The following is a 15,248-nucleotide window of genomic DNA, read 5'->3' as shown; positions in this document are numbered from 1 at the left end:
AGTTTGTTTTCTATTTAATGCCCTTGCTTAAAGTAAAATTTCCCATTGCTGTAGAACGAACTAAGTGTCACAGGTAATCATTGTTTGTTTCACTGTTTAAGTGGATTACGGTTCTTTAAAATAATAACTTGCATTTGTAACAAAGCTTCCTTAACAGTTAATCGCTGCAAATATTCAACTACTCTGCATGTTTCAGCAATGTTCAGTAAACTTTTTCTATAAACTGAGGAGATATGTCCGCTTTCAGCAATGCGATAAAACACCCCACCCACAGCATACATATCACTACTAGTTGACTGTGGTCTCTCACCTTCTACAACCTCTGGTGGTAATTGGGGACTTTTTTCTTATTTGCTCAAGTAGAGTTCTTCCTTGCATAGATTTTGTGGCCTTCCCAAAATCAGTTAGTACTTGATAGCGACCTGTACATGTGGCGTTAGTTGACGAGCTCAGCTGTGCTGACAATGCAGTTGGATCACCTATAAGAATGTTGGTACTTGTTATGTCATTGTGAATAATGCAAACTTTTTTTCATTGTGCAGATAATCTAATGCCTCTAAGATCTATGCACAAGCACTAATCCAGTTGGTATCATTAAGCCAATTCTCTTCACGTCTCAAGATAGTAGACAAGGGTGAATTACCATTATCTATGAATCCGTGAATCCGTAGTCTATGAATCCGTAGTTATCAAACATCAACTATTGAATAGTGATGATTACTCTGGGAACTTAATACAACAGGTGAGTAGGATAAATGGTGCCCATCTTAAGCAGCACTTATCCTCTATAGTTGTTAAAAGTTTGCAAAGCTATATGTAATATGTAACAAATGCTAGTACAATGTGCTATATATGACACTGATCTTGATCTGACATTCGTAAAGTTTAGAAGTATGGCTGGCTCCTTCACAAGGTGTGAGGGGGGTATTTTCCCATTCTGTATCTGCCAGTGAGTATTGGGATCATTTTACAACTATCTTCAATTCTGATCAATCCTGTTCATTTCATCTCTTATGTCCATGCCACTGATGCTCAAGACATCTCCACCAATTTTCTCCCTTTTTAATTACTGACATTGATCTGCAAACTAGCTAGTAATAAGTACGTACAGTAGTTATTCTACATAGTTAAGTAATTGTAATGTATAGGTGTACATCTCTGGCTGTGGGCACAGGTTCTCACAGACCTTTGATACGGGTTCTCCTGCTTCAAAAAGCATTATAATTAAATGAATAAGTAAGTAATATCTGTAGTTGGGGTTTTACTATCATCCTTTTAAGATTTGCCTAAATTTTTAAATTTGGAGAAGTAGTTTTATACCCTTTTCAAATTTCCAAATTTGACTACTATATAAGAATTCTGTTAAATAAATTTTGTTAGGTTCACAATCCCAATGGTTATTTTCAATATGCTTTATGTGCATAACAGATTAACCGGAAGAAGAAGCCCCATCCCTAGTTCATGTGGAGAGTTATAGTCCAACTACAGACATGGTAAGGTCAAAAATGCACAAGAAACTACTAAAAGTTGGCTTTGAAAACATGGTGTCTGTTTATATAGGCCTACAGAAACTAGAACAAAGCTATTCTAAGTTACTCACACGGTAGAATTAGGGATATTAGTATTGGCAAGCATGTACACATCGTTCTGAGTGTAAACATAATAGTTACTGTCAAAAATTCTTGGCATGCCACTAATCTTATTGTATTGATCATTTCATTCACATAATAATAAGCATTTCCTGTTTTGCAGTGGTCCTAATATCAGCCAACAAGCTAAATATTCTGCAGTGGTGAATAATCTTTATGGTTTTTACTCTGCCTTGACCCTGTCAATTTAAAGATCACCACTGCAACACAAGACACACAAGCAAATAGGTGAAAATCAGTTTTACCACACATTCCCTACCCTGATTTTACCTCACGTATTTAATATTTTCCCTCAGCTACAACCAGATTATACTAATTCCCCGCCATTTAGAAACTGACCTTCTATTGTAGCATCTGAGGTTGAATGTCTGCCTCGCCAGCCATTGTCTTTTACTCACTGTTGACAATTGTGACCCTTCTACCACCTCTGTCTACCTCGTCTGCTACCTTATTAGCTGGTCTTCACCTTCTGTATAGTATTGCCCCCACAAGAAAAAGATATTAGAATAGCTACACCATTTTCAACTAGTAAGCCTATGCACTACAGTATGTGTACGAACCATGGTTTATCTGAACAGATCTTCCAGCTGGGTGCAGGACTAGTATAAGTACCCAGTGGGAGGGCTATCCATACCTAACAGGTGAAAGTGTGGGCGATCTGGAGTACTTGACTACACTTATTAGATAAGACATAGATAGTTGGCATTGTAAACAAAGGCCAAGTCTCCATTTATACATGTAGCTTTAGGTATACAAGTTTCTAAAAAGAAAACAACAACAAAAGTATGATAATATGATTACAGCTGGACATTTCACTGACTACCACGTAGGCCTGTTGTTAAGTAGTTCAGGCCACTGATTAATATTGTCTAAATTCATGAAGTGAGTATGGACTTTACTGTACTAGCTTTTTACAGTGCTTGACTGCTACTGCCTAACACTTTCTTTATGCACACACTCAAACAAGTCATGACACCTTTATAAAATTTCAAGGCTTACTATTGAATCTGCTTATAATTTGTTTTTATAGAACACTTTCTAGGAGGCATTGTTCATAAATCAGTATAATTACAATTGGACAAAGGATATATGCTATACAAGTACAACAGTTGTACTGTGTTCTTATATGACTGCATTGTTTCCAACTTTCGCACAATAACTAGAATTGTGCTAGAATTAGTTTGTTTCTGCTATAGATATGTTAGAAGTCATTTGCTTGATGGCTCTATTTAATGCCCACTGCAAGAATGCATTGTCAGAGCTCTCAACTGGTTGAAATCATTTTGAGTGAGAACATAAGTGAAAATGAGTGAGATTGGTATGAAAATGAGTGAGATTATGTAGAGGGCAGGAGACTCACCTGCAGTGGGTTAATCACACTCCTAAATGCAAAGGATTTTGCCAACTCAAGACATTATTTTGATCAAAAATTCATGATTTTTGGACAAAAATTCATGATTTTTGGATAAAAATCATGCAGATTTCACATACAGAAAGAGATTATATTGCGTAATGTATACATAGCTATTATATAATTCATTGTTTGCTGCTGTGTGCCCTGTTACCAGTGTTGGGCAAGTTACTTTTTAAAGTAACTAGTTACATATTACATATTACTTGCAACTGAACTATTTAGTTACAGTTACATATTACCCATAAAATAAAGTAACTGTAATAATATTACATATTATATTACTTTGTGTCCACAGCCTTAAGCTGTCACGTGTGAAACTACCACCTTATCACGTGACACGATTTCGTTGTTGGGCAATGTGTAAATGTTGGTTATAAGTAAGAAGCTGGTGAATAAGCTTCATTCAGCAGGCCTCATTACTTCGTTGTGGTTAGGCGTTACTCAGTGGATTACTAACGAGATTAGTAACTTCGTTACTTGTAGTAATAATATTACGTAATATTATATTCGTTACAGTAACTATATTACTTAGGTAATGCGTTACACTTGTAATTAAAGTAACTTGAGTTATATTACCTGTTTTTGTAGTGTATTTCGTTATATTACTTAGTTACCACAAAAGTAATAATATTACGTAACGCGTTACATAAGTAGCGCGTTACTCCCAACACTGCCTGTTACATTCTGATGTTGCTTTCTTTGCAGATTTGAGCACCGCTTCTACAGGACTGTGCATGACAAGGGCCTATTTTGATTATATATAATGACTTGAATACATACATAAACTATACAGCATGGAAATGACTTAGTATACAGAGCTAATAATTGCATGTTAAAAATACAATGTGAAGTTAGTTAATTAGCTAGCTATAAGGTGTGTGCAATCAGCCAATAATGGCAATAGAAGACTTTCTGTTTACATGCCTTCTGTTGATGGTCTGTGGCTGAACAACCCTAACATGTGTGAATATAATTAAACGACCCTTACGAGAGATCACGAGATGCTAAGAAATGGCTGCTTTGGTTCGAGATTCATGCTGTGAGTTAGAGAGATTAATGCGTGAGTTTAGAGGTGAGAATGAGTGAGAGTTGAGAGCTCTGCATTGTACAAGCGTCTAAGCTGAACAGCAATCATTTAGCTAAGCTGTTAAGCTGTGTTTTGTAAGCACTGTTAATATAACATACTGCAGTTTGCTAACTCTTGTTAATACCATACCTGTTTCACTGCCCATACAAAAGTCTGTCCAGGACAGTGCCTCCACTGGTCTTGGTTAGTAAGTTGACAGATTTCCTTCACATGATTACTCACATACTGCTTCCAGGGTCTATCATCGGTAATCCAGTACAGCGCAGCAGTTGAGTCAATCCAGTAAGTTAAATTGTACTGATGTGTCAGAGATTTACTGACAGTATTCCCCAGTTGTGCAAGTAGTACTGCACCCAATAGCTCAAGTCTAGGAATGGTTAATGTCTTTACTGGAGCAACTCTGGTCTTTGAAGCAATAATTTTGACACTGAAACCTCCATCTGGATAGACTGAACGCATGTATAGTACTGCAGTATACGCCTGCAAGCAGGCATCACTGAATAAGAATTCATCTTGATCACTGTCCCAAATGATGCCTAAAAGCTTTGTAAATTCAGTGTTGTCACAGTTTCCAGTAGTTGACTTTGTATAGGACTCTTCCTCTTCAACAATTGTAGCTGGATTATTCTGGGGTTTAGTTGATCTGTCTCCAAGAACTGACTCAGCAATCTGAATTCTTTGCAATATCTCAGCAGAATTTGAGTTCCATTTACGTAGATTGAAACCACCTTCTGACAAAACTCTCTTACCAGTGCGATAAATCTTAAATGCTTTCTCAATTGTGTTGGCACCACAAACCAAGTCATCGACATACAGGGAATCTTGTATAGTGTTAATGTTAGCCTGATTGGCACTCTTGCACTTTGATAAGTGATGAGAAATGACTGAACCCAGGATTGCAGGGGAAGGTCTCAGTCCAAACATAAGTTTTGTAAAACAAATTTGAATTAAGTCAGATTCAAGGTTGAATGGGTCCCTTAGCCACAAAAAGCGAAGCTTGTCTCGGTCTTCAGGAGCTATTCCAATCATTAGAAATGCCTTCTCCATATCTGCAGTGAGGGCAATTGGGTAAGATCTGAATTTCACAAGGATATCAAAAAGCTTTGGAATGAAGTTGTGACCTGTATACAAGAAATCATTTAAGGCGAAATTGTGTTTGTCAGATTTAGCAGATCAACATCTTGCCTAATCACAGCATGATGAGGTAAGTAATGAGTAACAGGCTCATCTCCAGAAGGATCACTAACATTTACAGACTCAATGATACCCTGACGCAATTGTTCCTCCAAACTTTTGTCATACTCTTTCAGAATTTCAGGTTTTTTTAAGAGTCGCTGTTGTAAATAACCTAAACGATTGCTAAAAAGGTTGTAATGATCAGCAATGTCAGAACAGTCTCGTCTCCATGGTAATGAAACCTCATAGTGATTATCTCTGTATTGTATATTCTTCAAGAATTCAAGGTCTAGCGTTATATCCTTTGTCTTCAATTCACTTTCAATACCAATAGCCTCTAAATCCCAAAATCGTTTTAAAGCAAGATGTAGCCTGTCATTTGCCACCACTTCAGACAACTCTGGTATACTCCAATAAACAGTGTACTGTTAAATAGATCAATTCCTGCCCTGCACACTGGTGGTGGTCTGGGATTAATCTGTAAAGGAAATCTTGTGTAGTGAAGCGATAAAGTCAATTGATTTCTTGGGCTAATAATGCTAGCAATATTGTTAAAAACCATGATTAGTAAGTTTGCTACTACTTAAAATGTTAAGTTACATTACATTACAAAGAAGAGTCTAGTGTTGGGCGATGATATCGATATTGCAATACTATCGATTGCAAATCAACGATACGATAAGCGATTTTAACACACGATAATCGATGGGTAATTAACAATGGTTACGTGATAAATGATGGCTAATTAACAGTAGTCACGAGACCTTTGTACAAACAATGATTAAAACCACTTAATTCCTGTAAGAGTAAGGTTTGGAAATACTTTGGGTTTCCTGTAAACGAAGCTGGAATGATTACTGATAAGAAAGAAGTCTACTGCTCGCTTTGCTACCATAGGTTGTCATACTCGGGGAATACAACAAACTTGTTTTATCATTTAGAGGCTAAACATGAAAGCCAGTTCAGCGAAGTCGCCCCAAAGAAGAAGACTGTTATAGAAGCCACCGAAGGCACACATGGGCAGAGCAGTTCACCATCACCGGTGCTAACACCTAAGCGAGCCACGATAAATACCTGGTTTGATAATAGTAAGCCATATACTCACAATTCATCCAGGTATCAGCATTGTGAGGAGGCAGTGATAGAATTCATTTGTAAAGACCTTCAGCCACTTAGTATTGATTCTCCACCATTTCTAAAACTAGTTGGCACACTGGACCCGTGTTTTCACCCTCCTTCAAGGTCAACTGTCACTCATGTTTTGATCCCACAAAGGTATGAAGCTGTGAAAGAGTGGTAGTTTCCATAGCTAAGGTGAATTATTGCTCACTGACAACAGATCTCTGGACTGGCTGTCACCGTAGAGCGTACATGACAGTGACAGCTCACTACATAACAGTAGAATGGGAGATGAAACACCACTGTCTTCAAACAAGAGAAGTTGACAAAACTCATAATGCTGAGAATCGTTGTCAGCTGCAATCAAGGAGTGGGGGATGGATGACAAAGTCATGGTCTATGGTTGTACAACAGATAACGCTGGTAACATTACTAATGCGATAGTGGATCACTTACACCTGGTACACCTATCATGTGTTGGACATACACTACAACTAGGTGTAGAAAAGAACTTGAAAGTGCTACAGGTTGCACGTGTTTTGGGATGATGTACAAAACTAGTTAACATTTTCATAAATCAACTCAAGCAACGTATACTTTGAGGGAAAAACAGAGGTTGCTACCTGAGGACCAAACTTTGGAGCTTGTCCAGAGCTGTCCAACACGATGGGGATCCACTTACTTGATGCTGGAACAAATAAAGAAGCTGCAACAACCCTTATGGGCTGTTCTTCTAGATAAGCCTCGTGAAGTGCGTTCATTATTGCCTGATGGGGATGAATGGACTGTCATCAAGGAGCTGCTGGATGTGTTGAAACCTTTTCACCAAGCTACAAAAACAATGAGTGCATCGTCATATCCAACATTGAGTATGCTGAGCCCACTGCTTTATCAGCTTAAAGTTCTTGTGCTCACAGTACCTGAAAAAGATTCTCAAACAACCAAACAGTTAACACAAGCTATTTTACTTGACTTGCAGTATCGTTACCCTAAAGATGTCCAAGCAGTGCTGGATATGTCAGCATTCTTAGACCTTCGATTCAAGGATTTAGATCCATTTGTTGATGTTGCTGACAGGGCTGATGTTGAAGAAGCTGTGAAGTGTGAAGCACTGGAATTAGCTGAGGGAAATAAGGATGACACATTGGAAGCTGTTACACTTGATAATGTAGATAACATTGACTTACCCTTAAATGAGATAAACAATGACCATCCACAAGACCAACAGCAATCATCCTCTTCTGAACTAGCTCCATCTAAAAAAAAAGAGAAAAGGTGCAGTGTATAGTCATTTTAGTGATTTGTGCAAGGCCAGAGTAGTTACGCGTGACAAACTGGATTTGGTAAAATCTGATCTAGATCATTACAAAAGGGTAGGAGTAGCTGATCTTGATGATGATACACTGGAATGGTGGAAAGGTAATCACACTTATTATCCACTCCTGGCAGAGCTCGTGAGGAAGTTGTGGTCATTGCCTGCCACTAGTGTCAGATCTGAAGAAGTGTTTTCAGTAGCTGGGATGATATTGACTGAAAAAAGAAATAGGCTATTGCCCAGTAATGTTACTTTACTTACAAATGTAACGCGTTACCAAAGTAATATAGTTACTGTAATGAGTATAATATTACGTAATATTATTACAAGTAACGAAGTTATTAATCTCGTTAGTAATCCACTGAGTAATGCCTAGCCACAATGAAGTAATGAAGCCTACTGAATGAAGCTTACACAGCAAAACTCATGTATGGATACAAAAAAATACTGACTGATACTAACTTTTACATGGTGTCATGTAGAAACATGTGATATTTGAATGTATACTGTACATTCTTACCTCAAACTTTCTTTTCATTCCTGATGCAGCAGTGACGACCTTTTTGCTTAATTTTCTGATAATAAGTTTACCTTTCTTATCATTGTACCTTCTCATTTCTCTAAAACGTTCTTGCAACTTGGTAATGTTAGCAAGCTAGTGAACTAAATTAAGTGAAGTGAAGCGCATATAGTACATTACCCTTACATGACCATTACTCAGGTTCTTCAAAAAAGGGTGCCTCTTCACAACAGCCCTCAACACATAGTCATAATCAGTGTGGCTCGAATATGTTTTGTACATAGCCATGACATTGGAAATTCTTGTGTAAAACTTAGCTTTTGCAGATGTACTCTTTTGTCGTGCATGTAGGGGTCCAGGACTTATGCCTGCATGATTTTGAGCATAATGATGGTGTTAAAGGATAGTGAATTATTCTGGCGTTTTGAAGTCATTTAAGAGCATAATTGACATAATATGTAATTTCACACAAGTTGAGATCGAGATACTGTAATAGAGCAGTCACCTACTCTAATAGAACAGTCAGTGGAATAATTTTTACTGTACTGCGACAGTAACTAAGCATCTTAGCAGCTAAAAGCTAACTTTTCTGTCTGATAGCTACATGATTACTGTAACAAATTCCTGCTAAACATTATAAATTGAGCATTTTAAAGAAAATTGGGAATAATTTTGAGAAAGAGTACATTTTGGGAATAATAAGAGCACATTAATAACTTTTTTGGAGAAATTCGGAATAGAATAATGATGAAAATTTGGAGCATAATTCTCTGAGGACTCTTCCTGCATGTATATAACAAGATGAATTATTTTATGATTTTTTTACATATACACAAAGCTATTAACCTACCAGAGAATGTCCTATAAACAGGCAGTGAGGTTTAGTTGTAATCCCATATGTTATTGAGTAAAGAAGATTAAGAAGTAAAAATGTGAGGTATTTTTAGCTCAAATTTGGGGCCTAATGTGTTTCGCAGACTGGATCACGGACTAGAATAATCCAAGCATTTCTGTCACTTGTATATAATGCTGGACAAACCATTATCAAGCTACAACTGCTGCCTCATAAGTCGTACATGCACTGATTTATTAGAATATTTATGTAACATGTGGTAGTGATAGAGACAAGCATACTTTAATATGGGTTGTACTAAAAGAAAGATAGCATCTTTCCCTTATGCTTGCTGGAAATTGTCTTAAATTACACTGCAGAAATGCTTGGACATTGTTTCCTTTGTTGCATACAAAATTAACGTGGATGTTCCAAGAAAGTGTTTCATCATATGAACTCCCAAGTACTTGTGAAACTTGCTGAATCTTAATATTGTTTATGAAATATTGTATAGCAAAGGGTGGATTTATTAGTAGTCTTAAATATTCATCCTCCTCTGGTTCTCGGTAAGTCCACAAAGAACTGAGATTTGAGGCTGTCTGCTATACTGTCACGGTGAAAGATGGCGTCGGACTGCATTGTCTTTTGGTGTATGTATGCAGAATAGTCACAGTTCTGTAGCGTATTGATAAAATCAGCTTTTATAGACTAATACGTGTTTGCGCAACAACACTTTTTTTTGATTGGCATTGCAGTATAGTAACAACTCTTTCCATCATTCCAGTGGCACCTAAAAGTGATGTTACTGCAATTTCTAGCAACACACAACTCAACCACCATACCATATGAGAAATTTCTTCCATAAACTTTTATCAAAAGCTGATGAATTTTTCTTAACTAAGTTTTGATTTGACATTAGTATTTTCATCAAAAGTGAGGACACCAGTCCTCTTCCACCTATCTGCCCCAATGTTACACTCTTCAGCAAATTCTTCTACCACTTTTACCAAATGTCTGGTAGGTCTTTAACAATACCCCAAGATTTGCCCTATCTCTGTGATTTAAAAAACTTCTGCTCTGCAATATATTTTTTCTTTAAGTAGTAATTCCGTCTTTGAATGGATTTTCTCTTTTTTAAAACAGTTCTCTAGGTTTAAATCTTTCAAATCGCTGTAATTTCCTGAGTCAGTAGATTTAGGATCACTAACTATTAAACCATTTAAGGCATCAGCTTCTCTTGAAAATTCAGGACGATATAGTTGTGTATCAGTTAAATAAGCATCATCAGACAATTCAAGTTGCCTCCTGTGTTGTGCAGTTAGGCTGCTTGTTTGCATTACAAGTTGAAAGCACCATTCTAACTCATTTACTATAACAGTTTCTTTATCCACATTATCAGACACTAGTTTATCCACTAAATCAAATCATTTCCTTCAAGCATTATAGGATTTCCCTCACTGATGGAAGATACACTGCTTCATTCCACGATTGGTCAACATAGCCATCATCACTGTCATTGCTATCAGTGTCAGAATCTAAACAATCAAACTCACAAATGGCTATCCCAAGTGAACGATACCGAGCATTGTTATGTGCCTACTAAGTTCATCTATGCAACTGTAAATGTGTTCAGTTTCTGTGATCGAATCTTCTATTTGTTTTGCACGTGCAGAAATATTGCTAATACCAAACTGTTGGCTGGCTGCTCTCTGGGAGAGAGAAGAGCCTTTATACGCAACATGTTTAATCAAAGAACGTTCCCTATTGTTTTGTGCTAATAGCAACACCTGCTGTAGCTCCTCCTTTGATAATGAGGGTTCTGTTGTGGTAGTAAGATTGTTTACCCACATTCTCACAGAGTGGATTAGTTTTACGTAATCTTATTCCACTTATTAGTTCCATTATATACACTTCTGATCTTCCACTATTGCATCATTGACTCGAATAGTGACAGTAGGCAATTGTAGCAAACGTCTTTTGGCATTTGTAGTATTGTAGGTAACTCACTGCTATAAACTGACTTTAAGGTACATAGTGCCTTAGAAAGTATAAACTTTGCTGCTCCCACCATAGCTGTGCAGCTGCATGATGTACAGTCTGAATGATTCTTTACACAATACAAGTAACAAGCTCGACAATATTCTGACAATGTTAAAGTATTAAATTTACTGATACAAACGGATTCTGAATGTGCAGTGACTTAATGAAGATGCACGCGTTTGAGTGTATATATGAAGTAGTATTGTTTCATTCAAATGCCTCCTTGTACTGCTATCATCAACAGTACAAGAAGTTTGACTTAAAAATGGTCCTGCTCATCATCACCTTCATTTTTTGCTTTTGGTATTCAGTTAATGGGCAGACAAATTCATTGTGGCCTTTCTACAAACATCATCTTTATCACAGTCAATGGGACAAACCTATAAAGTAAGTATATAAAATTAGGGATATATAGCGTATACACACACACATACACGAGTTTACACATTTATGCATTGTACATAAACAAGCATGAATACATAAAACCAAACTCTTGGTCAGGAATTTTTTTAAACCAAATGCCACTAGATGACAAGCTTAGGTGTGTTTGCTTCAGACTAGATGAAGAACCAATCTCACTGGTGCCTTTCTACAATAGTAAACAGCACAGCATAACAACACAGTGACAGACAAATATAATTAACTTTAATTGTTAACCTTAAAGTATCAATATGTCACTCACTACCTTTGGTACTACATGTAAGCTGCTGGTAATTAGCTATACCATGCATAATCACACCCTATTCCATAAATTTAACATACAAACCATACCCCATGGACTGCCTTTGATGACTAGAATTATGCCTAATTGTACAAATTGATATTTATGCCACTTTTATTGCTTCTCAGCCTACCTAGTAGTCACAAACCAATGAAGTTGATTTAGCTGCAAAGATGAATTACCTAACTGAACTGTAATGTTTTTACTGCAATGTTAATTCATTAACCACGCATGCATGTCACATATAGTCTACAAATATGGAAAACATCATAGTATCACATGCACTATAAAGCATTTTACAGCATATGCACGCTAACAAAGTAACAGCATATGAAAGTCTATAACTACAATTAGTGCTCGGCAATATATTGGTAATACCGTTTACCATCATAACCCATTATCATATCATTGAGGTCTTTGAAAACCGATATATCACAATACCGGTGTATCAAATCAAATACTCTAGCCTTTACTCAATTTGTTGATTATTTAGAGGTGCCCAAAATAAATGCAACACTACAGCCACCTGCCTGCTTGTGCCAAACTGCCTATATTTGTACACCAAACCACATTCTTTGGCTTTTGTGAAGCACTCAAAATAAACAGGCTGACTATATACCAATACACTCACTGTTAAAACTAAGGTGTTTCAAAACACCTTTATGGGTGTCACAACTGCCACTTTAGTGGAGCTCCCTTAGGGTGTTTAGTTACACTTCACCAGGGTGCTACAAAACTCCAACTACAGTGTTTAGTAACACTAGATACAAAACTGTGACCCTTTGGGGGAGGGTATCTTGACTAGGTGCAAGTCTTTAATGTCCCACTCCTCAAAGGAAGTCCAACTATTGAAATGGAATCATAACACAATACTCAACACGGTAATATTTAATGGTTTTATTCCTTGCTTATGCGGCGCTTGTGTAACAGTATAGTATTACCTCTGGTCGCAGCACCAAAAATGACTCTGTGATGTCTGAAGAACAACCCGGTTCGCCTTTGGATTGGCAGATACAGGATACACATGGATAGCACACAAACACGAGCCAGAACCACAATCGATCATATACATACACGTGATACATACATACGTAAACTACTATTAATAGTTCTATGATTACATGGGTTCAGTGTTCGGTCTCCGTGACATCCTCCGGCGGGGAGCAAGGACCCTGGCCCAATCTTTCATTCGAGCAGTAGCTGTCTTGGCTGACCCTCCCCATGGTCCGGTCTCAGTAGATGAATCTGGTAAATTTACTGTAGTAGTAGTCTTCTTGGTTCTCTGTATCTGCAATTGACTCAGATTCATTGAGCTCTAGAGGATACAACTTGGTAATTGGCCTGTTGGTGGTGCCATTTGCGGTGCGCAGTGTGGCTGCTCTCACTAGTCCATCTCCTCCAAACACCAAGTCGATCACTACTGCAATCTTCCACATGGTATGAGGTACATCATTATGAATAATGACTACATCCCCTTTCTTGATCCTCCAAACACCAAGTCAATCACTACTGCAATCTTCCACATGGTATGAGGTACATCATTATGAATAATGACTACATCCCCTTTCTTGATAACCTGACAGGTGTCACCAGATGACTTATGAAATTCCCTTAGTGACGTAAGGTAATCATGTCGCCATCTCTTCTGAAAATCTTGTAACACTACTGCCAAAGTCTTAGCTCATCTACGTATGGAATCTGTACCACCACAGCTTGGATCAATGATTTCATCTGTGTCTACCATTTCATGTGTTACACAAGTAATCCTTCTGCCATGTAGAAGGTGGGCAGGTGTGAGTGGCTCTATGTCACCAAGTTCAGAAGAGACAAAGGTTAAGGGACGGTCATTGATGACTGTTTGAATATCAACAATTATGGTTTCTAGCACTATTAAGGAGATGTGGCATCTGCCCAATACCTTCTTGATTGCCCACTTAGTAAGTCCCATAAGCCGTTCCCAAAACTCCCCGTACCAAGGGGCCCTCTTGGGAATGAATCTCCAAGTAACACCACGTCTACTAAGCTCTTCTTTCACTTCTAGTAGTTTCATGAGTGATCTGAGTTCTTCAGCTGCATAAAGATAAGTTGATCCATTATTGGAGATCATTATTCTTGGCAACGAGTGTCTACCAGCGAACTTACGAAACGTGAGTAGGAAGGACTCGGCAGTGAGGTCTTGCACAATTTCTAAGTGCACTGCACGAGTAGTGAATAAGCACAGATATACCTTGACTTCAGTGTCTCCACGCTGGACATATAGTGCTCCAGTGAAGTCCACTCCAGTGTAAGTGAATGGCTACACATCTTGAGTTCTGATGTAGGGCAGTGGAGCAGTATCTGGTGTAGGATATGGCTTCCCAGAGACTCAATAACATACAACACAGGTGCGGAGAAGTGACTTAATATATTTCCTGGCCGCAGGAATCCAATGCGTTTGTCTCAGAGCGGTGAGTGTGGCATTGATACCTGAATGGTAAAGACTTCGTTGTATGTCCCAAATAATCAGATTGGAGAACGGGTGCTTAGCCGGAAGGAGATATGGGAACTTAGCCAATTCACTCAATGGAGCGTTATGAATACGACCACCACAACATAGCAATTTCTTTGCATCAATGAAGAGTTGGAGCAGTCGGACAAGCATCAATCGTGGTGTGTTGGGCAGTCTTGCCAGCTGTTGAAGGTTATCTACTTCTCTGTTGTATACTGACCCTTGTATGTCCTTCACCTATCGTAGTCTTGCTGCTACAAACTCTTCTGCACAGATTGGTCCAGATCGTCGCTGATCTGATGGTACTCTCAAATTATCTATGAATCGAATAACATGTGCAGTTACAGCCAGTAACTTACATAGAGTGCTGTAGTGATCAATTGAAATGATGCGGTGTACGCCAGTGTTTGGGGTACAGCTGGTATAAACTCTGTTGCTACTGCAGCTGCTAGAACAAGAGGTGGTATGGGTGGGAGTTGAGATGATGGCCATTCATTTGGGTTAGGGAGCCACTTTGGTCCATGTTGCCAAAGTGCTGAAGATATCAAGACTTCAGTGTTGTTGCCTTTGGAGAGTAAATCAGCTGGATTGTCAGCTGTAGGACAGTAGTTCCAGGTAGAATTTAGCAGCAGGGATTGTATCTCAGACTAACACTGAAGCTTCGAATGTTCGAATATTTCATTAGCAAACGTTCAAATATAAATTCAAGCTTGTCCCAGGCCTAGCGAGTTTATTGATTTTATCAGTGCTGTCGAATCATAATGAATACTCTTCTGTAGAAGTAACAACAGTGGCATAGCCAGGCCTCCAAAATTTCTTTAGACCGACCCCAAATTTACTGGCTCCAAATTAAAACAATATTAATTTAACTGTTCAATGTTGCTTCT

General features: G+C 38.1%; 1 protein-coding gene across 1 annotated transcript; it reads right to left on the bottom strand.

Annotated features, from left to right (window-relative positions):
• Positions 1-13,338: 13,338 nt before the first annotated feature.
• On the bottom strand, positions 13,339-14,514 carry LOC136245175 (uncharacterized). Its single transcript, XM_066036677.1, has 3 exons — positions 14,340-14,514; positions 13,578-14,069; positions 13,339-13,535 (listed from the first exon to the last, which is right to left on the bottom strand). The coding sequence occupies exons 1-3, from the start codon at positions 14,512-14,514 to the stop codon at positions 13,339-13,341; spliced, it is 864 nt and encodes a 287-aa protein (XP_065892749.1).
• Between the last annotated feature and the right edge of the window lie 734 nt (positions 14,515-15,248).

The sequence above is a fragment of the Dysidea avara genome, chromosome 15 (genome assembly GCF_963678975.1).
Source record: "Dysidea avara chromosome 15, odDysAvar1.4, whole genome shotgun sequence".
NCBI lineage: Eukaryota > Metazoa > Porifera > Demospongiae > Dictyoceratida > Dysideidae > Dysidea > Dysidea avara.
Note: the sequence above shows the minus strand (reverse complement) of the source record. Positions and strands in the feature narration are given on the sequence as shown.